This window comes from Trachemys scripta, chromosome 10, assembly GCF_013100865.1.
Source record: "Trachemys scripta elegans isolate TJP31775 chromosome 10, CAS_Tse_1.0, whole genome shotgun sequence".
NCBI lineage: Eukaryota > Metazoa > Chordata > Testudines > Emydidae > Trachemys > Trachemys scripta.
The window spans coordinates 10,525,502-10,552,293 of NC_048307.1; the positions used below are offsets into that span (position 1 = coordinate 10,525,502).

Genomic DNA, 26,792 nt, shown 5'->3' on the forward strand with positions numbered 1-26,792 from the left:
CAGTGAATGCTAGGCTCTTCTTTAAAACAAGTTACTGAGTCTTTTGAAAGCTGTTTATGTACCTAACAGCACCTTGCAAAATAAACCAGGAACAGATCCTAATTCCCATATGCCCTATTTCCAACCCATTTTCCCGCTGGGAGTCGGGGAGGGGTTATCAGTGTTGTAAAGGAACTGTGGCTTGGTATTTATGTGAAAGAACTTTGGGAAATCTCAGCTGTGAACTGCCTGGTATTTCTGTAGAAGTAAGAGCTACAGGCAGAGCTAGTACCAGTGGTTGTGCTGCAAATGGTTCACCTAGTGCATCTGCATATCAGCTTCCTCTGTGAAAAGAGTAGAAAGCATAAAACAGAACTTAGTCCTATACTTGTTTTCTCAAAAATATCCTTCTGTTTCCTTCCTTTGCCCCAGCCTGTTGGCCACACTTCCCCAAAAGCTGCAAAACCTCTTAGCATGCAGTGTTTAAATGGCACTTCTGCCAGTAGCACCAATTCAGATATTTGGGGAGGGTGCAAGGCAAATTCCAGATCCTCCCTCTTCCCCCCTCTCCCCCCGAAAGTCCAGCTCTCCCTAGGCCAGGAAACCTCCCCTCTCACCTTCATAGATTCCACAGCCAGAATGGACTATTGTGATCATATAGTCTGACGTCCTATTTAACACAGACCATGGAATGTCCCCAAAATAATTCCTAGTGTCTCTCTTAGCAAAACATCCAATATTAATTTTAAAAATTGTCAATGACAGAGCATCCATCATGACCCTTGGTAAGTTGTTCCAATGGTTAGCTACTTTCAACTTCTAACAATTTACATGTTGTTTCCAGTCTGAATTTGTCTAGCTTCAACTTCCAGCCATTGCATTATGTTGTACCTTTCTCTGCTAGACTGAAGAGTCCATTATTAAGTATTTGTTCCCCATGTAGGTACTAATTGACTGTAATTCAGTCACCAGCGCATGAGCCAGCACCGCCAGGAGACAAGTTCTTGGCAGATTCCCCCGGCGCCAGGTTGCAACACCCCTAGGCTCGGCTGCTCCTCTGTCCATATGAAAGGGCAGTTTGGTCAACTTCAATGGCGTTGTGACACGCAGCCAGAGCGACACTCTGGACCACTCCAGTAGCAGCTGTACTGAAGTAGAACAGGACCACTGCTTAAAAATAGTTGGGTCATGGCCTCCTCCGGCTCTGAGGCCTATGGAACTTGGAGCAAGTGCCGAAACATTGCAGGGGCGATTCACGCTCCGGCCCCCAAAGTCCTCTTTCACTGGCTTCTTCCTGCCCAAAGAAGGAAGCATGCAGCTGAGGTGCACTCCTCGGTCTCCCACCAATCCTCTCTGTAAATGACACATGCAGTACAGAGGCTTCACCACAGGCTGAAGAGGAAATTTTTGTGAGAGGTCTGATAAAAGATGGCCCTCATTTAAAAACTGGAAGAGAAGGAGGTAATGAGGGGTGTACTGGGCTGTGCGTTGTACCGTACTGCAGCTCTCTGCTGGAAATGAGGAACTCCAGTATCCTTTGGTCTTTGGATTCTTGTTCTATTTATTAAAGTAATTACAGCATTTTAACAGGAAACTGGATTCCCCTTCAGTTTGAGCCCTCATCGGTTCCTTCCCCTTGGGGGAGCTTTTGCAATTGCTCCCTAGCTATCAAGGCAAGAGGCCCGGGTGCAGACGTAAAGTGGGGGAACCAAGAGGAAGAATTAAAGTTGAGGATGGAGAGGCGAGGCAGGCTGGCCCTAGCCATTTTGCTGCCCTAAGAAAATGTAGTTCAGCCAGCACAACACATTCTGTCCCTTCTTAAAAAACACTTTCATTAGGGATTTAAGTTTTCTGTTCAGTAATACAACTTTTTGAGACTTACATTTTCTGCCTTGCATTCATTCTTTTCACTTTGCCCTCTCACTTCCTTTGCTGTTCTCCATGACCCTGTTGTATCTTGGTATTTTTCCATTGGCTTTTTACATTTGTTTTTCTGTCAGCTGTATTTTTCTTTATAGCATAGCAACTGTTCCTCTTTCCTTCTCCCCCCTTCCTCATTCTTTTCCGGTGTAGCGGTCTCTCCCTCGATCCCTTCTCTCTCTCTCTCTCTCTCTCTGTTCCCCAGTCTCTCTGATTTCTCCACTAGTATAGGAGCTTATATAAGAAAAAGACCCAAAAATTGGGACTGTCCCTATAAAATCAGGACACCTGGACACCCTACCACACACTGACAGTCTCCTCTTCATCTGTCTCTTTACTCCCACTTAACTCCTGGTGCTGATTCCTGATGAGGGTGGGTCCAGTTCTATAGCTGCCCGAGTGCCTCCTGCTGGTGGCAGTATAGTAGTACCATATCTGTTGCATTCTCTACCCCCTGGAGGCTGTGCTGGCCCCAGCAAGCAGTGACCCGGAGGTTTTGGGGTGGAGGGCGATGTGAGCCCTTGTGTGTGGGCATTCCTGGGGCTTGATGTCAGCAGTGGCAGGAAGGGTGGTGCTGGGAATATTGGGCCAGCAAAGCAGCAAGGGAAGGGAAATGGAGGGGACATGTCCCCTTACTCCGCATGGCTGTGCCGATGGTAGGAGGCCTCTTTCCACGTTTTGGAAGGTGAAGGTGCTCAGTGAGACGCCAGTATATGGGGGTTTGCCCACATATGGCCCTGAGCCAGTAGACTAGCATCAGGCCTGCAGAGGTTCTGCAAGTCAAAGCTCTGCTGCATAGTGAAGTCAATAGAGATTTTTCTCCTCCTTGATAAAACATGTAAAATGTTATTTTAAAAATAATAGTATTTAAATCCCCCCCCCTTTGTTTAAAAACAACAAAATGAACAAACAGTCAATAACCTGGATGTCTCCTGGAGAAGCCTCTGAAACTTGGGCTTGGTCTACACTACCCCCCTAATTCGAACTAAGGTACGCAACTTCAGCTACGTGAATAACGTAGCTGAAGTTCGAAGTACCTTAGTTCGAATTAGTTCGAACTTACCTTGGTCCACACTCGGCAGGCAGGCTCCCCCGTCGACTCCGCGGTACTCCTCTCGGCGAGCTGGAGTACCGCAGTCGACGGCGAGCACTTCCGGGTTCGACTTATCACGTCCAGACTAGACGCGATAAGTCGAACCCAGAAGTTCGATTTCCAGCCGTCGAACTACCGGGTAAGTGTAGCCAAGGCCTTGGAAACCCCCAAACTCTGCCTGAAACTGCTGCTCTTGAAACGTTTTATTTTTCACTGTAGGCAGCAGTGTCCATTCGTCCTCTCCCTTCCCCTCTCTGGCTGGCGTGGGCTGTGGGCAGGGAAGGGCTATTACCTTGTGCTGGGAAAGGAGCAGTGCTGTAAGGTGTGTGTTTGCCATGTCTGCCTTCGCATCAAAGGGGAACAGATTGTGCAGACTCTGAGCCCTGGTGATGCAGGCAGACTCATAAGAGGCAGGGAGGAAATCTGATACTTCCACCCCAAGCTGTAGTTTGTGGTTGTGCTGCTGCTGGGCTGCCCAATCCCTTTCTGGTTTAGAGGCTGGAGTTTGCTTGCAGTGTGCACCTCTGGGCTCTGCTTCCACCTGCGTCCAGAAGCCTTTGCAAGCAGTCCCTGTACTGCAGAGCAGAGGGTGCTCTTGGTTTTTTTTGGTTTTTTGTTTTACCTTTTGCAGATTAATAGAGTCTGGTTTCCTGTCATGTTTTTGCATTTTCCTTCTCCGCCCCTCCCAGCCTGTGACACACTTTTTCTTACTTTCTGTCTTGCCACTTGCTCATTCTGACACTGGTGCACTTGCATCCTGTATTCCAGAGCCCTCTTCTCCCTAGACTCTTGGCTATCTGCAGGGCTCTGGCCCTTGCCGTTCCCTTCCCTCCCAGCAGATGCAGAGCAAGGTTCACCTCTCTAGGGCTCCTGCAGAGGGATACTTACAAGTGCATGGAGATGACCTAGTGAATTTCACCCAGCAGCAGGACAGCAAGTGAGCCTGGTCACTCATGAGCACCCAAGGTAAGAAAAACAACCGCCTGCCAGTCCAACTCCACACCATTGTTGGCTTGGTTCTGATCACTGCAGCTTCCAATTTCACTCCTCCCCCCTCCGCGGAGACTTCTTTGATAGTCTTTCTGCTAGCTCCTTTCTCACCCTCAGCAGGTCTAGCTCCACTTTGCATGCACAGATATATGAAGCCCAGGTTGCATTCATAGGTGCAAGACATAGCAAAATATTTTGGGGAATCAGGAGGAAGAATTGGGGGGCAGGGAAGAGGGAAGGAGATTGATTGACCAGGGCTGGTGCTAGGGAAGTTTCTCTTCCCACCCACAGCACAGTCCATCCAGCCCCTTTCTGTAAAACTCGTTTGAGGATTTATGCTTCCTCTAAGTAATAAAACCACTTTGAATGTTTTTACAGCTGTACTTCTCATTTCTTCCACTCTGTTTTCTTTGACCTTGATATATCTTCTATTATCTTTTCTGACATCTTTTAACGTCTATTTTCCATGCAGCATAATTTCTTTATTGTATGACAGCTGTTCCTATTTTTCCTTTCATCCTCCTCCAGCACCTTCCTCTTTTTTTAGCCTGTGCAGTGGGCTGTACCTCTTCCCCCAAGTTATTCATTTCTCTCCCTTCTCCCTCTATTATTTTGTTCTTCTCTGTCTTGTTCCCCTTTCCCATCTCTCTGTTCTTCCCTCCTCTAGTCTCTCTCCACTTCCTCTCCCCAAAATCTCTCTCACACATAGGGCTGCCTGCTCTTGCTTTACCCCAAAATTACCCTTCCATACACATGCTGTCTCCCTTTGCACATGTCCACACTTGGAAGATTTGTTTCAAAAGCTCCCCAGCCCCCCTAAAATCCCCTCATCTCTCTCTCAATCACACACACACCTATGCAGGTTTCTTCAATCTCTCTCACTAATACACAACAAACAGCCTCCCCCTTCTCCACACTGACTGTCTGTCACACACACAGCCTCCTTGCATCTCCCTTTATACGCACATCGCTTCTTCTCCATGCACATTTGCACATATATACGGCTCATCTGAAAAGGAGCCATTCTCTCCTGCTGCGAGTGTTCTCCTCTTCTAACAGTTTCTCTCTCTTCCCACCCCTCCCAGTTTTCCCCTCCCATGGCTCCCCACCCCAGCCCTTCCCCCATGTATCCCTGTCTCCCCCAGGTTTCTTCCTGCTTCCCCCATGTTCCTATTTCCTCTTCTCCCCCAGTTTTTCTTTGTCAGTTTCTTCCCTTTAGCTCCTGGTGCTGCCATACTGGACCGGAGCCCACCTTGGGGATCCAGTTCTCTGCTGCCTCCCTGCCTTTGCATCCCCCAGTGGTGCCTGCAGGAAATTTGGAGGAAGTGCTGATATCTGTGCTTTCCCTTTCCATTGCAGGCTGTAGGAGCAGAGCAGTGGGAGTGGGGGTGGGCAGAGAAAGGGAATGGTTTGTCCAAAATGTCCTTGGAGAATGGTAAAGAATCACAGAATGAGATATGTGCTTCAAAAGCTGGACAAGGAACTTAATTGAAATAGAAAAAACAATTACGCTCTTCCCTCTGCCTGACTGCAGAGCGTCTGCTCAGGACCTTCTGAGCCTTGAGGAGGAGGTTGTCCTGTTGATTCTCTTGGATTATCAAATCCCAAAGATGTAGACTCCGATTAGTGTGTGTCCGTCCATTAAGACTATGGTGTGATTGCTACCAGAACCTCACAACAATTCAGCAGGGGTTAGAAACAGTTAAGAGGCTACGTATTTCTTCTGTACCGAGAATTTTGAGTTGTCTCAAACATGTAGGATATTGGGTAATAAGGTGATATTGTGTCCTGGTTTAAGTTCGGATACATTTTGGACTGGATTGTGACACTTAAAGGAAGGCCTGAGACTTCTTAGATTTGACATCTCTCAGCCTCACATCCTTAAACCAGGGCCATTTAAGATGAAGATTTACTTCCAGGGCTGGCAGTGTTGTTCTGATTTCAGATTTCTCAGCATAAAGCTAGGGAATTGCCCCGTATCCCAGCAGAACTAACGAGGGGTCTTTATGTACTGGAATTCTTCTAGCAATCCGTCCTGCTCTCTAGATGGTCTTCCCCTTGTGGATGGGGAGTGGAGGGGAGAGGGAGGCAGGCCTGCAAATAGCGTGCTTGAAATGTGACAGCATCCCAAGAGTTTCAGGGCAATCTATGGCCTTTTGTCAGTGACCATTCCTTCCCGAATGCTGAAATAACAGCATTCTAATTTTTCTGTCACCTGTTGACTTGTAGGCCTATTGAGAAGTAGAATTTCTACAAGTCGAGAATATTATCACAGGCTCCCAGATAGTCGATTGCTTTTCTTCCTCCAGCTCTAATGCTATTATTTCTCATGGACTGTAGGCTCGTTTTGTGGGCATGAAAAGTACTTTGAGTTAGGGGCACTGGGGGGTGATTAGTGCCCCCACAGTGAAAATATTGGGGGTGCGGATCTATCTTTCTGCCCCCCAATGTTTTCCACCCCCACACTATCTCATGCAGACAAGAGGGGGACCAGAAGGAGGGGCTGGAGTGGCCACCAAGGTGCACAAGATCAGGCTGGCCACCGGGGAGCAGGTAGGACTCCCCAGCTCAGCATGGGCCTATCTTTCAGACACTAGCCACTGTGGGTCCTGGAGATGCCCAGCATGGGGGAGGGGCAGGAACACATGCATCAGATGCTGGGGTGGAGGTCAGGACAGGGCACTAGCACCTGAGCAAGGCGGCAGGGGGCCAGTAGCTAAAAAGTGTGTGTGGGAGCTCAGGGGGCACTGGGCACCAACCACATAGGAACGGCCGTAGGAACTTCCCAGGTTGGAGCCAGCTCCCTGCCCTTCCCCAGTCTTAATAGGTCCCCTTGCTTCCCCTTCTATCCCTCCACTGTCCCATTCACAGGGCGCTTCTTTCCCCCCTCTCCCCCGCTTTCAGTTGCACCATTTTAGTCATTCTGCATGATTCCACCTTGCGTTTTAGGTTCTTTTGTGTGCTGGGCCACCATACCTGACATGTTGTGAGGCCCTGGCATGTCTCGTGTACCCTTTCATTATGTCATCCTGCAAGGACTGTGGGACTACAGTACAATTGCTATAGGTAATCAGACCTCCCATTTCAGAGAGTTTCCCTCTTACTGCACCAAGTTGCAGGCTGGGACACCTGATAAGTAACTGGCCTTTGAAAATCTCCTCCCAGGACAACAATGTCTTGGCTGTTATTCAGTTCATGAGCTTACTTACAGTGGCTTCATTAATGACCAGGAGGGGTCTGAGACGTGCTCTTTGTCTTTGTAGCTAGTGGAAGTTTTGAATTAGCATGAACAACTTCTCTTAACCTCTAGGTTTACCCCAGTCTCCTCCAATATAGGTCTAAAGGTTAACGCCATTTTGCCTTCCCTTCCACTGGACTGAGAACAGTTACTCCAGAATGGAGAATCGGGACATCAGTCTTTGACTCCAAGACATTTTCATGTCGCTGTCTCAAGTAAGAGATGGCCCTGAACTAAGCGAATAACGAACCCTATAACTGGTGTGGAAACAGTACAGTCTTCATCCATGCACCTCCGTCAATTTATCACCATTTTGATTTGCACCAACTAAATTTGGACCCTTCATTGAACAAACTCTCCCAATGAATTTAACTTTAGTGACCAAGAGCTGTTGCCAGTTCAGAGCCAAGGGAAAGCAGCAGCAATTCGGACCACTTATGAAAATGAGGGTTTTAGACAGTTTTTCTCTGATTCTTCATTTTGCTCTTTAGGCAAATTATGACTCCCGTTAAAAAGCAAATAACCGTTTTTTAAACACTTAGGGCAGGTCTACACTTAACATGCTTCATTGGTGCAGCTGCACTGCGATAGCTCTTGAATGAAGAAGCTCAATGCCGACGGGAGAGAGCTCGCCCATTGGTGCAGTTCATCTGCCTCCCCGAGAGGCGGTAGCTATATTGACAGAAGAAACTCCTCCACCGACGTAGCGTTGTCTACACTGGGGGTTAGGTTGATATATTAAGTCACTCTGAGGTGACGTAGTTATACTGATGTAGATCTGTAGTGTAGACCAGACCTTATTTTCTCTGAATTATGTGTAAATTCATCCCCTTTGGAGCCTCCTGTTTTCTGGGACAAGCTTCCAAGGCATTATGTGAGATCTTCAAGAGTCTGCCAGCCCCCTCTGTAGACAATCTCCAATGCTGCAAAAACAGCAAACTTGTGGTATTTCCAGCGTACTGTTTATAATAAAAAACTATCTTGAATTTTTGCTTTAACAGACTTTTAGCACATTTTGAGCCCAATCCTGACTCTTTATGCAACCCAAACTCCTTGGGCATGCAAGGAATGTAAGATCAAACCCTTTATTGGTTTTAACATAAACCTTGGGCCAAATTCTCCATGGCTTTCCCAGTGCAACTCAGTTGATGTCAGTAGGATTGCCACAGTGTAACAGAGAGGAGAATTTCACCCCCAGAATTTAATGCTCCATGCTCCAATGTCAAGAGTTTTGATGAATTTATGAAAACACATCAGAAACTGACAAAAAGTGTTTCCATAAATCAAACAGTTACTAGAAAGATACTAGGGTCAGCTTTTAATAAAGTTCTCCATTTGACTTTTCCCTGGCAATCACCCCTGTTTGTCCTGTACTCCAATTGTAAACATTTGGTTTGATACATGCAGGAGCCTTCACAGATGACCACTTTCCAACTGGAAAACATTGACTATCAAAAGTCTGAACAAACTTGTAAATAATGGAGTGAGCAAGAACAAACTAACCCCATTTATAAAGGCAGCCTCAAGTCTATTTTTGCTCTGGTTCAAACTGGTGTGTGAAATGTGGACATTTCCTCTGGTTTTGGGCACTCCTGGTGGAGCCACAACCTTCACTAGGATTGCATGGTCATAAATGAGAGTGGTAGTTGGCCCATTACATCTCTCTTAGTAAATAACATCCATGTTGATGTAAAAGTTGGGAGCACAGGAGTCAACACCATGGGACCTGATCTTTCACCACTGAAATTATTATTTAGTATTTTTATTATTATAGCATTAGAAGTTATGGTGGATTATAGTCTGTTTTTTAAAAACAATTAAAAACAGATTTTTATGGTTGTTATTTACAGATTTTTTCTTTTAAAAAATAAACCTGTTTAAAGTGAAATCTGAATTTAATACAAAATATGTTTGTGATGTTGCACTCTATATGATTTTATGAAAATATGCTAATGAGTGTGAATATAACGTAACTGGAATGTGCTTCATGCAAAAGGTCTCTTGTAAGGTATCATTACAAAGCTTATAATCTACTGAATGTGGTTATTCTATTTGTATAAATGTATCACTCTTGTATCTGAAACTAGAAATATGAAATATAACTCTGAGGACCTATTGTAGTTATGCAAAGTGTGGGCCATTAATGGTGGTTTGGAATCTTGATGGCTCCCAGCAACCAGGACAATTGACTGTGGATGGCTCTGTTTGCTTGCAGGCCTTCCTGTGAGTCAGGCTGGGAGGAATGGGGGCTTGAAGTTTTACAGTGACATGTGATCATGTCACCTGAACTGGAATCCATCTTTAACCTGGTGCTTTTCCATTTAGAAGGAGGGGTGGGAACCCAGAGAGAGACAAAGGATTCCCGCCTTGTGCAAAAGATATATAAGGAGGTGGAACAGAACAAAGGGGACTGCAATTATAATAAATCCCCTAGCTACCACCTGAGTTGGAACAAGGGCTGTACCAGGGGAAAGGATTGTGCCCAGACTAGGAAGGCGTCCAGTCTGTGATAGAAGCTTATTGAAACATCTCTGAGGGTGAGATTTTATCTGTATTCAGCTTTCTTACTGTATTAGGCATAGACTTGCATGTTTTGTTTTATTTTGCTTGGCAATTTATTTTGTTCTGTCTGTTATTACTTGGAACCACTTAAAACCTACTTTTTGTATTTAATAAAAATAACTTTTACTTATTAATTAACCCAGAGTATGTATTACTACCTGGGGGAGGCAAACAGCTGTGCATCTCTCTCTGTCAGTGTTATAGAGGGCGAACAATTTATGAGTTTACCCTGTATAAAGCTTATACAGGGTAAACTCATAAATTGTTCGCCCTCTATAACACTGACAGAGAGAGATGCACAGCTTATACAGGGTAAAATGGATTTATTTGGGGTTTGGACCCCATTGGGAGCTGGGCACCTGAGTGTTTGAGACAGGAACACTTCTTAAGCTGTTTTCAGTGAAGCCTGCAGCTGTTGGGGGATGTGGTTCAGACCAGAGTCTGTGTTTGCAGCAGACTGGCATGTCTGGCTCAAACAAGGCAAGGTTCCGGAGTCCCAAGCTGGCAAGGAAAACAGGCTTAGGGGTACATCAGTTGGCAGTTCCCAAGGGGTTTTCTGTGATCCAACCCGTCACAATGTTAAGGGAGAAACTTATTATAATCTCTTAAAACATTTAAATAAAAAATAACTATGCTGAATCCAGGAGCCTTTATCAAGAACTTTGAGTTTAAAGGCTGCTTTTCTATATTAAGAACGATCTTTTCCCTCTGATTCTAACTTTTGAGGTCAAGCTTTATAAATGCGGCGCAATAGTAAATAAGCAATATACAATTCACCATTTTCAAACATATTAAAAAAGTACAATTAATAAGAATCTGAAAATATTAAACTATGTAATTGCTTAAATAAATATAGATAGTTATAGTGTACTGTCCTAGATAGCAAAAAGATGTACCAAATCTAGTGTAAATGCTCTAGTTAGTTGTGAATCAACATGTTTTAATGGTTATATCAACCCATGAGAATGCGCCTTTCTTTAGAAAAATAACTGAAGTGCAAATGGAAACCAAAGATTTAAATCAAGGCTTTACACTTGGTTATTTAAATTAGCAATCCACCCTGCTAGGCGCCCCGGTCTTGGGCCAGGACTCCATTGTGCAAGGTGCTGTACGTACACAGAACAAAAAGACAGCCCCTGCCCAAAGACCTTGAAATCTAATCACTAGGAGTGAGATCCTGGCCTCGCTGAAGTCAGTGGGAGTTTTGCCATTGATGTCAGAGGACCCAGGATTTCACCCCTAGGAGCTTTGCCCACTGACTTCTGCAGAAGCTGGATTGAGCTCATAGAGTGCTGCCCTCACTGCTGAGGCTACAGTGCCTGTATTGTACAGTGCCTGTACTTTTAAAAAAAGAAAAAAGAAAAAGCATACGTTTATTTTCAGTACAGATGGATTTTTACAAGTGTGCACGTCAAACAGCCTCCATCTCCCCCACCCCAACATTTCCTTAAAAATGCTGCCTTCACCCTCCTGTCTGGGTCAGTAGTTTTAATGGAGGTGAATATTTTCAGGAGAGTAACCTTTCTGCTTGTGATTTGTTCAAGGGCTCAGGAGTTATAATGGTCGCTGTAAGATTTATATGATTGCTATCTGTGGCACAGATCCAACAAGGTATTAAAAAGTGCGTCTGTTCTAGCTTCCTCAGCCACGTTTTCCTCTCCTCTTGGCCCCCCTCACTCACTTTTGCCCCTTGCAGACAAAAAGGAAAAACAATATCAGTCTATTTAAATTGCAGCTTTGGCAGAACTGGGTTATACCCATTTCACATATGACGTGTCCTAAATGTAGTTGGTGAATTACTTTTTTCTGGAGGATTGTCACAATGGCTTCAGTTAATGTTACAAGTGGTTTTCAGATTTTATTTTACAACTAGACTTCTCTTCCCCTCCACATTCTCCTGCCAAATATTTGGATTCCAGAAGAGACTAAATTTAGTGAGGGCCATATCCTGCCATCAGTCCACATGCAAAACTATCTACTGAAATCAGTGGGGAGTTTTGCATTTAAAATCACTGGCAGACAGGGCTCTTATATTTTTATACAAAAAACCCGAGTACATTTTGCAAAGCTCATGAAAGTAAAGAATGAATAGCACTACTAACAGCTGGGCATAATGTATGTAGTTCCTGTGCAAGTGTAGCAGAGGGATAGTTCTTGTAAAAGCCCCACTAGGCCTCATCTGCTTTCACCGCTGTATGTGGCATTGCTTTCCAATGTTATTAGCTGCGATGAGTCTGTGTAGCAACTCAACAGGAAAGAGGAATAGGCTTCCAAAGGAGGTTGTGGAATCCCTGGAAGTCTATCAGAAATGCCAAACTAAATGTTTTAGTTTAAAGAGGGTAAATATACATAGTACTGTATAAATTACTAGAGGCTTAGTACTTGTTTCTTCAGTGACTGAATCTCTGTGTAAAGTAAATAGGTATAGCGATGACAGATGCTTGGATTATGGTGTCTAAAGTAGGGTTACCATACGTCCGGATTTCCCCGGACATGTCCGGCTTTTTGGTGCTCAAATCCCCGTCTGGGGGGAATTGCCAAAAAATCGGACATGTCCGAGGAAATAGGGAGGCAGCATAAGCCAGGTCCGCCCGGCCCCAGCAGGACCCGCCGGGTCCGCAGCGCAGCCCAGCCGCCCGGCTACATTGTAGCGAGCTCGGGCGGGGGAAGGAGGGGAGCGCAGCCACAGAAGGCGGCGGAGGGGCCGCTGCTGCCCCCGGAGGCCGGGCGGACCACGCGCCCCAGCCGAGCCCGCAGGACCACGGAGAGGCCGGGCCCAGCCAGCGGCTCGGGCTTCCCTCACGGGCTTGGACTCCCCGGCCACTGGGGGACCCTTCCTGCGGCCCCGTCACCCCGCGTGGCAGGAAGAAGGCTGCGGCGCGGGGCAGGAGTGCGGCATGTGCCGGGGCTGCAGGGACCCGCGCTGCCCCGGTTGCCGCTGAGCATCCGAAGCCCCCGCCAGGCAGAGGCTGCTGGGTGAGCGGGGGAGCAGGGCAGGCGGGGCGGGTGCAGAGGCTGCAGGGCAAGGAGGAGCAGGGCAGGGCAGGAGGGGGGCGCAGAGGCTGCAGGGGTGGGGGGGTGCAGGGGCTGCAGGGTGAGGAGGAGCAGGGCAGGCAGGGGCAGGGGGTGTAAGGGCAGGTGGGGGCACAGAGGCTGCAGAGGTGGGGGGGTGCAGGGGCTGCAGGGCGAGGAGGAGCAGGGCAGGCAGGGGCAGGGGGTGCAGAGGCAGGGCAGGCGAGGAGGAGCAGGGCAGGCAGGGGCAGGGGATGCAAGGGCAGGCGGGGGGCACAGAGGCTGCAGGGGTGGGGGGGGGCAGGGGGGGCAGGGCAGGCAGGGGCAGGGCAGGCGGTGGGGTGCAGAGGCTGCAGGGTGAGGAGGAGCAGGGCAAGCAGGGGCATAGAGGCTGCAGGAGTAGGGGGCGCAGGGGCAGGGAGGAGGCGCAGAGGCTGCAGGGGTGGGGGGGTGCAGGGGCTCCAGGGCCAGTGGGGAGCAGGGAAGCACTTAGCAACCCCCAACCGAGATCAGAGTGGAAGGGAGGAGGGGGAATGTGGGGTGCTCAGAGGAGGGGGCAGAATTGGGGCAGGGACTTTGGGGAAGGGGTTGGAATGGGGGTGGGGAAGGGATGGAGTTGGGGTGGGGCCGGGGGCGGGGGTGGGGCGGAGTTGGGGCGGGGGTGGGGGTGGGGCCGGGGCCCCGTGGAGTGTCCTCTTTTTTAAATGTTTGAATATGGTAACCCTAGTCTAAAGTCTGTTTTGGCATAGTCAAATATACTTTCTCTTTGCACGAATATCATGCTATTCTGTAAGCCCTCTTAAATAATAGCATTTTAAAGTAAATTGGGTAAAGTTGTGAGAAAATTCATAAGCATGAAGGTTCCTTATCAGTGTTAGAAAAATAGTCTTTGACCTGATCCAAACCTCATTGAAGTCAGTGGGAAGCCTCCCATTGACCTCAGTGGGCCCTGGGTCCCTTCGTTGGTGATTAAGTTTTCCTCATTAATGTGGATAAAATAGAATATTTGCTATGTGAATGCTGGAATAGGCTAGATGGTGGTAGTATGTACCTGGATGCCATTAGCAGTTAACAGGTTGTTTCCTTTTTGTTTTGTAAGTATGTGTGTATGTGGACATATGTTTATAAATTAATTCTGAAAAATTTATATGCGATACATAAAATACTTCTACATAATGATTACTGTAACAAATATCAGTATGTGCAACGCTAGATTGGTTAATGGCTATGGGTTTGTTTAATGGGTTTCCGGATATTGTTTCTACACCTAAGCAGAAGAGCCATTTCCATAAAGATTAAAAATAACAATGAAGAAACTCTTAAAATATTTCCCTCTGTGAATTCTGAATCCTGAACATAAGTAAACGGGGAAAACACCTGAAGTCGCTTCACTCTGTGCATGTGTTTTAAACAGGATTATTTACTTTCTTCTTGCAGCACTCTATGGGTTCTTCCAAAACTCTACCACTGCACCTTAGTCCTGAACAAGAACGAACTCTTCCGTTCCAGACCTCGGTCCCATACTGCAGCTTCTATTTATTGGCTTCTCCTGTACAAAGAATTGCAGTTCCGTCAATCTCTAATGGCTTAGTAGTATACCCAAATTTGAGATTATCAAACTCATTTCACTGGGAGAGTTGTGCTTCTTTTGCAGCCTTTGCTATGAAATATGTTGGTGCAATGTGAAACGCAAAGTATTTAAACTCTTGTCTCAAGTCAGAAAGGGTGTGCTTTTTTTTTTCTTCTGCTTTGATTGTTAGAAGAAATAAAGGAGCCTTATGTTTCCTGTAGGGCTGGAAACACTGAATCAGTTTCTTTTTACCTGAAACTCTATGGTCAGAAGGGAGGATGGGACATCTCAACATGGTGTTGTTGTACATGTTGGTGTTTGTACGACTCCCTTGTGGTCATTGGGGCTAATGGAGTAGGAGCCTCTTGGTTAAATGCTTCTGACATTTATGGACGTGCAATGTCAGTGAATTCAGGGGTGTTGCACAGGTGTGAGAATATATTGGCCTTTTGTATACATTACTGTTAAGGATAGATTGAACTCTCCACTTCAAGAAAGCAATCAGAAAATTATATTTGTGGTTGAAGGTCTGGGCAGAAATGCTGGTAATTTTAACCATCATTTTGGGGGCTGGCAAGTTGTCAGAAAGTTCTGGCAACAGGTTCCGACCTTTTTTCTATAATGTGGAAGCCACAATGACTCAAAGTTGCATCATCATGACGTTGATGCTAAGTCACAACCTGATAGTGTGTTAGCCTGAAGCTATTTCACCAGGGACAACATCAGAAAAAATAGCATTTGAGCCTGTTAAATTACAGATGTCACCGACCCTATATGGCATCCTTGGGCCTACATTTGAAACATTGGCTATTGGAGGCAGAATTCCATTTTGGATAAAAGTTGACAAATTGTAAACATTCTTTGTTTTTCTTTCTTTTTCTGATATCTAGATTTCACCTGCCTGAATTTCATATATATCTGAACTTTGTTTTTAATGGGCCCATTATTGATTTGTGAGATGAAGAAAAAGTTGAATTTGTGAATACTGATAGAATCACAGAAACTTAGGGCTAGGAGTCATCACGTCTAGCCCCCTGTGCTGAGGCAGGACCAAGTGAACCTACTATCCCTGGCAGGTGTTCGTCCAACTCGTACTTAAAAACCTCCAATGATGGGGATTCCACAACCTCCTTTGGAAGCCTATTCCAGAACTTAACTACCTTCAGAGTTAGAAAGTTTTCCCAAATATTTAACCTAAATCTCCCTTGCTGCAGATTAAGCCCATTACTTCTTGTCCTACTTTAGTGAACATGGAGAACAATTGATTACCGTCCTCTTTCTAACAGCCCTTAACATACTGGAAGACTGTTATCAGGTCCCCGTCTTCTCCCCTGCCTCCCGTCATCTTTTCCCAAGACTAAAAATGCCCGGTTTTTTAAACCGTTCCTCATAGGTCATGTTTTCTAAATCTTTTATCATTTTTGTTGCTCTCCTATGGACTCTCCACGTCTTTCCTGAAGTGTGGTGCCCAGTATTGGACACAGTGCTCCAGCTGAGGCCACCTGGTGCCTGGCCTTGGCACTGGTGCTCTAGCTATGTACCAGTGCTGAGCAGAGCAAGACAATTATCTCTCGTCTCTTACCTACGACACTACTGGTAATGCATCCCAGAATGAGATTAGCCTTGCACCTGCATCACATTGTTGACTCTTATTCAATTTGTGATCCACTATAACCCCAGATCCTTTTCAGCAGTATTCCCCATTTTGTAGTTGCGCATTTTGATTTCTCCTTCCTAAGTGAAGTACTTTGCATTTGTCACTTTTGTCCGGCTTAATATAATATATGGAGATATACCTATCTCATAGAACTGGAAGGGATCCTGAAAGGTCATTGAGTTCAGCCCCCTGCCTTCACTAGCAGGACCAAGTACTGATTTTTGCCCCAGATCCCTAAGTGGCCCCCTCAAGGATTAAATTCACAACCCTGCATTTAGCAGGCCAATGCTCAAACCACTGAGATATCCCTCCCCCCCGTCTTTGTCCGTCTCTGTCTGTCTCTCCATGAACACAAGTTGACGCCACGCCATTCTATTTTGTTGCGAGCATGTTCTTTCCATTTCTGGCCAAAGAGTTTTGTCATGGGATCAGCCCAGCGCATTTTCAGTCTGCCCATTGGTCGCTTGTGGTCTCTGGGAATCCAATCACTGATGCGGGTTGTCAACTTATTGTCTTGCCTGCGGACTACATGACCCGTCCATCTTCGCTTTGCATTGTACATCGCCTGCACTACATTGGTCACCTCCGTATGTCTTCTGAGCTCCTCATTTGGTATATGATCACGGAGCGATATCTTACACATTCGCCTTTCCATTGCTCTCTGGGTGACAGCAAATTTTTCTTCCTCCGCTTTCATCATTGACCAGCTTTCTGCTCTGTATATTATTGCTGGCAAAACAGTGGAGTTATACAGTTCTTTCCTTTTCTTCATGGGCAGTTCATCATCCATTAGGGATGTCTTTATTTTGTTGCAACTTGGCCACCCCGCCTTTCACCTCCTACTGCATTCCCCTTTGAATGAGTCGTCTCTGCTCAGCTGCTGACCCCGGTAAATATATTTGTCGACCTCCTTGATTTCTTTCCCATTTACAGTGGTCATTCCACATCCACTTCATCTTTGACATGTTCACTTCCAACCCGATATCATGTGAATATGTTTGCAGTTGCTTGTCACTCACCACACTGACGCTGCCTGCTGGGCGTTTCGGGAATTAGCTCAGTCCCAATGGGTGCACCCTCGGGTGGTGGTGGCTCTCCTGTCCTCACTTCCGCCTGCAGACCCATTACAGCTCCTTCCTCTCAGCGTCTACTTCGTGGCACAGCCCTCCGGCTGTATCACCATTCGGTTTCCCCCCTTCTGGGGGACTCCTCCAACAAGAGTCCAGCTACTCCTCGTAGCAACTTGACAGTTCCCAGCTCCTTCAGTAGCTGGTGGGGGAGGGGCAGGCCTGCCCACTACTCCAGGCCCTGGCCCAGGGACCTGGCTAACAGTCGCTTCCTGCTGCCTCTTCCTTCCAGCTCACTGTCTCTATTCCCTGGGCCACTTCCCCGCAGCCTCAGTTCCTTCTGCTCCTGCCTCTGGCTCCAGCTCCTTTGTCCTCTTTCCAGGGCCTCAAGCCTGTAAGTCCTGGCAGCCCGTCAGGAGCCCTCTAGGAAGCCAGTCTTCTCCCTAGGGCTCCCTGCAGCAGACTCCCTCACTCTGGTCTGCAACATCCTTTTATATGGGCCGGCTGGGCCCTGATTGACTGGTCCAGCTGCCACCCTAATTGTCTGCAGCCTCTGCCCTAATTGGCAGTTTGCCGCTCAGCCTCCCTAGGCAGGTTTTAACCCTCTGAGGCCAGTGCGGGTCAGGTGTCCCATCCCATTGCTGTAATTTGTTCTCCATTTCTGCTGTGTCCTTTGCCAGTATTACACAGTCATCAGCAAAGAAAAGATGCGTTAACTGTTCATCAATTCTGGTTCCTTCTTTCCAGTTCAATTGCTTGAACAGACACTCCAGTACTGCTGCAAACAGCTTCAGTGAGATTATGTTGCCTTGTCTGACTTCTCTGCATATACTAATAATGCAGGGGACATTAAATAATGTTATCTCTGTCAAGCAATTGCGGTTAATTTCTTCCAGCAGGTCGATGTATCTCGGGTCGATTCCGATTTCATTGAGTGCGTTGAGTACAGCGTTGATCTCTACTGAGTCGAATGCCTTTTTGTAGTTGACAAATGCAATACACAGTGGTACTTTGTATTCCTTGCATTTTTCGATGAACTGCCGAACTGAGTGTATGTGATCAATTGTTGAATACCCTGAGCGGAAACCACCTTGTTCTCTGCTTTCGTGCATTTCAAGATCCTGCTTAATCCAATTGAGTATGACGCAGGTGAAGACTTTATACACTTGTGGGAGGACTGTAATTGGACAGTAGTTGCTCATTTCTTTTGAATCACTTTTCTTCATCAATAGTATTGTTTTTGATTTCTTCCATGCATATGGAAGACGCTTTGCACTTGTCTTTACTGAATTTCATCTTGTTGAATTCAGACCAATTCTCAAATTTGTCAAGGTCATTTTGAATTCTAATCCTGTCCTCCAAAGTGTTTGCAACCCTTCCCCTCTCCCCCTCCCCCTGTTTAGTGTCATCTGCAAATTTTATAAGCATACTCTTACTTATATCTGAAGTTGCCAAATGTAATTTGAATTTTCCCAAGGTCTCCTCAGCACTGGTATAGTAGAAGTTTTGCCGGTTAGGATTGGGGTATATTGGCAGATTACTGCAGAGCATGTATCCTAGAAATGAGTGTCCACTAATCAGCTTTTTTATGATTATGAATGTTAGTTGGGATAAAAATTTCAAAAGCACCTCAGTGACTTAGGCTCATAAGTAGGGCTACCATACGCCTTCAGGGTTTTCCTGGACATTACCTCTTTTTTGAGCCTCCATCCTCTGTCTGGGAGGATTTTTCAAATAACAGGCATTGTCCGGCTCAGAAAGAGCCCCAGATGGGTCCCTTCCCTGCATTGACAGCTGATTTGGTCATTCTTCTGCAGCCACAGCTGTCGGATCCCGCCCACCCAGGCCCCGGCTCCTAGCCCTGGGGAGTGGGCCCACAGAGAGGCACCAATTGACAGCTTTTGCTGCATCCTGGACTTGTGCCAGCTGCCCAGTCACCATGACAGGGAGCGATGCTGTCTCCCCCACCTCTAGTGAGTATCCCTGCTGCAGGTATCACCTCCAGCTCCCCCAAATGTACCCTCCTCTAGATCTCTTCCTCCCCTCCCCTCTTTTTGGTAACCTGAAATATGGTAACCCTAAAGTCCCATTTATTTTAATGAGAATCCCAATGGGAGTTAAGCACCTAAAATTTTGAAAATGGGATTTAGACTTCTAAGTCACTCAAGTGCTTTTGAAAATTTTACCCTTTGTTTCTTCTTAAAAAAAACCTCTGGAGAGACAAAAAAAAAATTAACAAACGAAAGTTAAAGTTGTGACAGATGAGTTAAAAAAAAATCCCAAGGAAATTCATAGTTAATGGTGCCATTGCATTCTTAACTCACCACATTATATCAAGATATTATAAGGATGTCAAACACTGATTAAGTAGCATAATGTATTTGCTGTAGTGCCCAGACATTAAAGAGCGAGTTAAGAATGGAGTGTCAGGCGTAATTGTGCGTTTTCTCATTTTATTGCTTGTGTCACATCCCTAACATTACTTTAAATGTAGTTGTGCGTATGTTTGAGTTTTCTCTTATGTTTCCCAATGGCTAGTAATATTTTGTGTTGTAGTTTTCCTCTCTTTCATGTGCCATGTTATCCATTACTGTCACCAGCCCTGCCAGGATGTCCTTGGAGAGGCGCCTTAATGGAGCTGTCCTGGTTAAAGAAATTCAATGTGATTGAGCTGCAGCAAAGAATCAAAATCCAAATATCTGAAAGGGATGAATAATAACTAGGTATTAAAGCATATTGGTTATTTATTACTGGCGGAAGGCAGGAAAACATTAGCATGTAAAAAGCTTCATATTAATCACTGCTGGTGAGTGGAAACCTGAAAAGTCACCTCTATCTTTGCTAACTCCATTTTCATTATTCCTGGTGTGTTATCACTCTTCCAGCCCGCTCTCCCCCAACGTCCACAGCTGGTAAGAAATAATTCCGAACAGGCAGGCTACAGAAACAGACAGGGTTAATTACAGGAAATAGAAGTAGTCAGGATGCCAAAACATAGCAGGTGGTTTCTTTATTTTTCACCTGCTCAGGTCCAGCTTCAGCTACGGTCTACAGGGAGGAGAGTGAGACTAGAACCCAGAAACTGAGCTGTGGTTCACTGTTCTTCATCGGGGTATAAATAGGGTCTGCAAGCTCAGCTGGGAAAAAAAATCTGTGATGAGAAATGGAGGACAGTGCAGTGATTAGAGCAGGGTAACTGGGCATCAGCATTCCTGGATGCATTCCTGGCTCTGCCACCAATTCACGGTGTTCCTCTGTCTACCCACATGTAAAGTGTGGCATAATGATACTTACGTGCCCCATGGAGGTGTTGTGAGAGTTAAATGATGTTCGTAAAGCACTTTGTGATCCTCCGTTGAAAAGTGCTATGCAAACCCAGTGAGCTTGATTTGATCTGAGAGGCTTTACCAGCAGTCAGGTATCAGCACCTGGCACTTTCCTGAGCCAGTATTACGAAGCTCTTACTTTTCTAAACAAACATCAGAGATGTAAACTCCCTGCCTTAGGCCATGCTGAGGACGACAAGATCCTGTTTCATCTGGAAAATCTTCAGCAGCCCCAAGCCACTGGGTGGAATGCTGCTCGTTCTTAGCCACTGTTTTCCATTACTGACCAGAAGAACTGCCTCTGGGTATGTCACATTGGTAGGCAAACTGTTTGTATGCAACCTCATTCCAGCATCTTTCAGGATTTTAAGACCTGCCCTGAAGTCTCAGGAGTGAAGCCAGAAGAATTAAATAGTAACCAGGGCCAGTGCTGTTAAGGCCCATCTCATAGACTCATAGACTCATAGACTTTAAGGTCAGAAGGGACCATTATGATCAAATGGTCTGACCCCCTGCATGCTGCAGGCCACAAAACTGTCCCTACCCTTCCCTTGACTCTGCTGATGAAGTCCCCAAATCCTGTGTCTTGGTGACTTCAATTGGCAGAGAACCCTCCTGCTAGTGATCCCTGCCCCATGCTGCGGAGGAAGGCGAAAAACCTCCAGGGCCTCAGCCAATCTACCCTGGAGGAAATTTCCTTCCCGACCCCAAATATGGCGATCAGTAAGACCCCGAGCATGTAGGCAAGAGTCTCCAGCCTGACCCTTGTTAGCCATTATATTATTTACCTGCTATTGCTCGGTATTCCTCAGCTAATATGTTTTACAATTAAACCATTCCCTCCATAAACTTATCTAATTTAATCTTAAAACCAGACAGGTCCCTCGCCCCCACCGTTTCCCTCGGAAGGCCGTTCCAATATTTCACCCCTCTGACGGTCAGAAACCTTCGTCTAATTTCAAGCCTAAACTTCCCCACTGCCAGTTTATATCCATTCGTTCTCGTGTCCACATTAGTACTAAGCTGGAATAATTCCTCTCCCTTCCTGGTATTTATCCCTCTGATATATTTAAAGAGAGCAATCATATCCCCCCTCAGCCTTCGTTTTGTAAGACTAAACAGCCCGAGCTCCTCTAGTCTCCTTTCATACGACAGGTTTTCCATTCCTCTGATCATCCTAGTGGCCTTTCTCTGCACTCGTTCCAATTTGAGTTCATCTTTTTTAAACATGGGAGACCAGAACTGCACACAGTACTCCAAATGAGGTCTCACCAGCGCCTTATACAACGGAAGCAGCACCTCCTTATCCCTACTAGATATACATCGCCTAATGCATCCCAAGACCACATTTGCTTTTTTCACCGCCACGTCACATTGTCGACTCATAGTTATCCTCCGGTCTACCAGAACCCCTAGGTCCTTCTCCTCTTCCGTTACTTCTAACCAATGCGTCCCCAGCTTGTAACTAAAATTGTTGTTAGTCATCCCTAAATGCATCACCTTACACTTTTCACTATTAAATTTCATCCTATTTCTGATACTCCAATTCACAAGCTCATTCAAGTCTCCCTGCAGAATATCCCTATCCTCCTCCGAATTGGCATCTATTTTAGAAAATATTAGCGAGACAAAGTGGGAGAGGTGATATCTTTTATTGGACCAACTTCTGTTGGTGAGAGAGACAAGCTTTTGACTCTGTCTCTCTCACCAACAGAAGTTGGCCCAATAAAAGATATCACCTCACCCACCTTGTCTCTTTCATATCCTGGGACCAACATGGTTACAACAATACTGCATACAACAATGAGAAAAGATTGTCATTTACAGCACTAGTTCAAGTACCAGCAGTACTCTTGCCCACCCACAGAATTGCTCCAAATGCTTCCCAAATAGTCCAGAAATCGTTTCACTTGCACTAGCCCGGGCAGCTCCTGTGAACATTTCCGTCCACACCAATTCGTTTCCAACCATTTCACTGCTAGAACAGGTAGGCAGTGCAAATTTTGTGGTTGCACTGGTTCAGGCAGCTCTCCCAGTGTTCTCCCACAGTACTTCCCCGCTTTTCAGTGATGACTCTATACAGGGTTGTTTGGGGTTTTTTGGCAACTTGTGCTCCTCCACCAGGGCAAAAAGGACCTGTCCATCCTTGCTCTGAACTTCCCTCAGGCAGCTGTGGCTGTGTGGTTGTGCAGGAACCTGGCACACTCCTTCCCCCTTACACCCACACTGATACACAGACCCAGTTGCAAGAACTTCTGTCTCCTGCTGCTCGGGAGCCGCATCAGAGGAGCTGGCAGAATAACACACATACACACGCTCCCAGGAACAAGCCCCTTGCTCTTAGGGTATGTCTTCATTGCAGCTGACCCGTGTCAGCTGGCTCAGGCAATTGCAGTGTAGACGTTCAGGTTCAGGCTGGAGCCCGAGTTCTGGAACCCTACCCCTTCATACAACCTCCTTTCCCTCTGGAGCTAAGGGAGCTAGAGACATGGTAAGCCCTGAGGCAAAGGTGTACAGCCCGCAAATGCCTGGATGTGGGCTGAAGACTAGTGAGGGACACTAGGTTTCTATATATATTTTGTAGGACTCTGGTAAGCCCCCCGGTGCTCCTCTTCTGTTGTTCTTTTGCACTTTGTATGTTGCTGTTTCACACTGGAGTGATTGCTACCACAAGGACAGAGAATCCTTCCCAGGAAAGAAAAACGTGGCACAACAGCCTTAGAAGAGCTGAAGATCTGGCAGGGAAAAGCAGGAGTTAAATTGCCTGCTGCTTAACAGTTGTGTTTTATGCTTGCCTGTCACCTCAGTCTCATTTTCCATGGTGGCTTTGTTAGCAGTGAGCTGCTAATTAAATTTCATATTTATGATGAGAAAATAAAATCATTGGACCTTTTTTAAATAGTCTTTTTTTTTTTTTTTTTTTTTTTTTTTGCATTTTGGCTCAGGCAGCTGAGTCAGCAAGATGAAACTTCCCAGCTTTCACAAGGAAGATAAACAGAACAAATAATGATGGAAGGAGAGTCTAATCTAAAACCCATGTAGTTATTACACTATATTAATTTTTGAATACAAGAAAAACAATTCTGTTTGCTCTTCTCAGAAAGCAGTGTTGCTGAGGAGATGGGAAAGAACCTTTTTGATTTTTTTTGAAAGGTTCAAGGTGCAAATACTAATCTAACTCTCAAAAGGTTGTTTGTGATGGGAGATAATATGTTGAAAAAGACTCTAGACTGGTCCATTGACAGTGATTACTACCATCTACTCTCCAGCAGAATGTTTATTTCTTGGGTTCCCAAGGATTAAATATTACCATGCATAAGCATTGATTTATGGTGCCATGTCTCTTCCTCTTGGGATTTGTAGTTTTTCTGTAGTAGTGGAAAGTTTATACAGTGTCATCAAACCAGAACTATAAACTACTACTTCCAGCAAGCTTTGTATGCAAGAAGTGTTCTATAGCCACATCCTATTCATGCAAAGCTAACATCTGAAGAAGGCTTTAAGGAACAGATTTTCAAGTACTCAGCATCTATAACTGAACCAAGATTTTCAAAGAGCTCAGCCAATTTAGGCATCTAAATAAGGGCCAGATTTTCTGAAGGGCTTAGTACCCAGCAGCTCCCTGCCATTGTGACACTTAGGACCAGATTTTCTCACCATTTGGGCTAGGTCTTTCAAAAGTCCAGCTGTGATATTTCCTGAGGGCATCTAGGGTTGTGAGGCACCCCGCCACCATCTGCCATTAGCATGAGGAACTCTTGTCTGTGCCTACCAGAAGTCAGCTCCCCAACTCCACCAGCAACACAAGCATTTCCCTCCAGACATGTGCAGGCCCCACATCCCCCCTGCAGGTTAGTGATCAGCACACTCCAACACCTGAACCCTCTGAGCATCTGCCCTGGAGTGTCTAGCTCCTGTTCCATTGAACGCTCTCAGTATTCACAGATTAGCTGCTCCCAAAGAAGCATTGTGCACCAGTTTACCAGTTTTCCTTCAGAACACTGCTCTGTTTAACACACAGCACTTAAATATGGTTGAAGTGAAAACAAGTACAAGTTTATTTAACAAAGCTTAGAGATTTGAGAAGTAGCAAGTCAAAGTATTGGAAACAAAAGATTACATGTAAAATAACATGATACACAAGACTGAATTATCCAGATACTCTCCTGTCTGGTGAAGTTTAGCCCATCTAAAGTATTTGCTGCATTTTCTAGCCAAGACTTAAACTGTAAGTCACACAATGATCAGCCAGAGAGAGAAGGGTCTACTACCCCCTGCCTAGGGTTACCAGATAGCAACTGTGAAAAAATGGGACGGGGGAGGGAAGTAATAGGCACCTATATAAGAAGAAGTCCCCAAAAATGTGACTGTCCCTTTAAAAATGGGACATAGGGTCGCCCTACCCTTGCTTGATGCAAACCTGCTTGTTGTCTTCTGGGGAGCTGTCTTATAACTCACATATCTTAAGAATATCGTTTTCAGTGTATACACATAGCTGTTTAAATATCCATACATACATCTTGCCATGATTAGGACGACCAGTGTGTTACTAGCTGTTGGTAGAGACCTCACATCCCACCCTTTGGTGCACTATTTTGTAGATGTCAGACCCAGGCGATCCCTGTAAACTCCTATGCATCCCTTACGTCCTCTGCCAGTTGACACCAACGGGTCGCTGGGTCACCCCAGCTGTTATTTTGCTGCTTACATGGCAGCTGAGCTCTTTGCAAAACATGACCTTGATTGTGGGTTGAAAGAAAATAAAAAATCTAGTTCTAAGGCTCTTGACTAGAGCTGAGAGCTGAAAGAATTCAATCCTCAAGTGTGGGAATTATTTACCTATTCTCATATTACAAGAAAAAGGTGACCACCGATGGATAGCTCTTTTGCAAAAAACATAATTAACCATTGGTAGTGGGTGATATGAGATAGCCAGGTATATAACTTGTACACACAATCTCTGCAGTTCCACTAGCTAGAAGAAACATGGGTAAGGATTGTTGTTCCTCATGTTTCAGGAGAGAAACCAAATACAAAAGGGGAAATTTTCAAAGGCCCAAACAATACTCTGGTACCTAATTTCCATTGACTTTCAGTGGAATTTAGGTGTCTGCACTTCGTGCCTTTAAAAAAAGGCCCCCTAAATGGATGGGATTGGGATTCTTCGACCCCCACTCCTCGTCATGTTTTTAGAGTATTTTCCAGAAAGGGTGTTTTACTGGTACTGGCCACTCTCAGAAACAGGATATCCATGTTAGATGGAGCACTGTTCTGATCTGATCTGGCAGTTCCTAACTGCTCCTTTCCCATGCTGAAAGAGGGGAATTCAGTCAATAGTACTCCTTCATCCTGTGTTTCCCCATACTGCTCCCCATGATGACCACGTTCTCTTAGGAGAAGATGATAGTTAGATTTCTGACTTGTTCAGTTCTTGGCTTCTCCACTCTTCACCAGTGATGCAACTTGACTCTGAATTGAACCAACTGGCCTCTTCTGTGGTGAAAGTGGAATTCCGTCTCATGCCATGTTTCGCTAGTCCTGCTGGGAACAACTTTTCCATACTGGAGTTTGTACCTCATCTTATTCTCCTTAGCTGAAGCAATGGGTCCAGTTTCAAGGTAAAGCAGCGCAAAGGGATTTGTTTAACTAAGTAATGTTTGCACAGCACAAACGGTAATGTTTGATGGTAGAACCTGCTATAGAAGTCCTGAGTATTGCTATTATTCCTTGTCCCTGGCAGTGGGATAATGATTAATGGAGAACGTTGCTTACAGGAACAAAGTACAGTCCCACCTGTTAAGGAGTTAGGAGTTCATTACGGTGCGGCTCATCATGCTGCTGCCCTAATAGGCTGTCTCAAGGGAACGTTCTCCCAGGCTGGGAATGGTCTCGTGCATTCCATCTTTGTTTTCCCCACCCTTTCACTGATGCACATGTTGCTGCAGAAGGACCTCTGTTGTAATGTCTGCAGAAGAGAAGGCTGCTTTCAGGTAATACCCTTCTCCCCCATCACATCCAGAGCAGAGCTCTCTAACACCATGAGACACTTCCTCTTTGATTTCCTTCTACAGAGGTGTCATGTTTTAAAGTCACCCACAGCCTCTGTTCAGAAGAAATGGGGAAGTGAGGCAGCCCCCAACACCTCTCCCCCTGCTATATATAGACACAGCATTTCTGAGAGAGGATGGTGGGTGTGCGCTTCCGGAGCTATGTCACACAGTCCCGCTGCGGCAGCAAGTGAAGAGGCAGGACACAGAGCGAGAGGAAGGAGAGGGGATCAGAGGGGGTAACGAGGGGAAGCCAGTTTAACTAGATGAAACTTATTTAAAAGGTTCAGCCACTTCTGTATGAAAGGCACTGCTTTCTAACCAGCAGAAC

The 26,792-nt window shown here is 45.8% G+C and overlaps 1 protein-coding gene across 2 annotated transcripts in view; it reads left to right on the top strand.

Moving 5' to 3' along the window:
* The first annotated feature begins 3,714 nt into the window (after positions 1-3,714).
* CARD11 (caspase recruitment domain family member 11) overlaps positions 3,715-26,792 on the top strand; it is a 75,651-nt gene continuing 52,573 nt past the window's right edge. The window contains exon 1 of one of the 2 annotated variants that reach the window (XM_034784573.1): positions 3,715-3,958. In XM_034784573.1, coding sequence (XP_034640464.1) covers positions 3,946-3,958 — 13 coding nt within the window. In that variant the 5' untranslated portion in view covers positions 3,715-3,945. Of the gene's footprint in view, positions 3,959-26,244; positions 26,405-26,792 lie in introns of those variants that run through there. The other variant, XM_034784574.1, reaches the window with a different exon arrangement.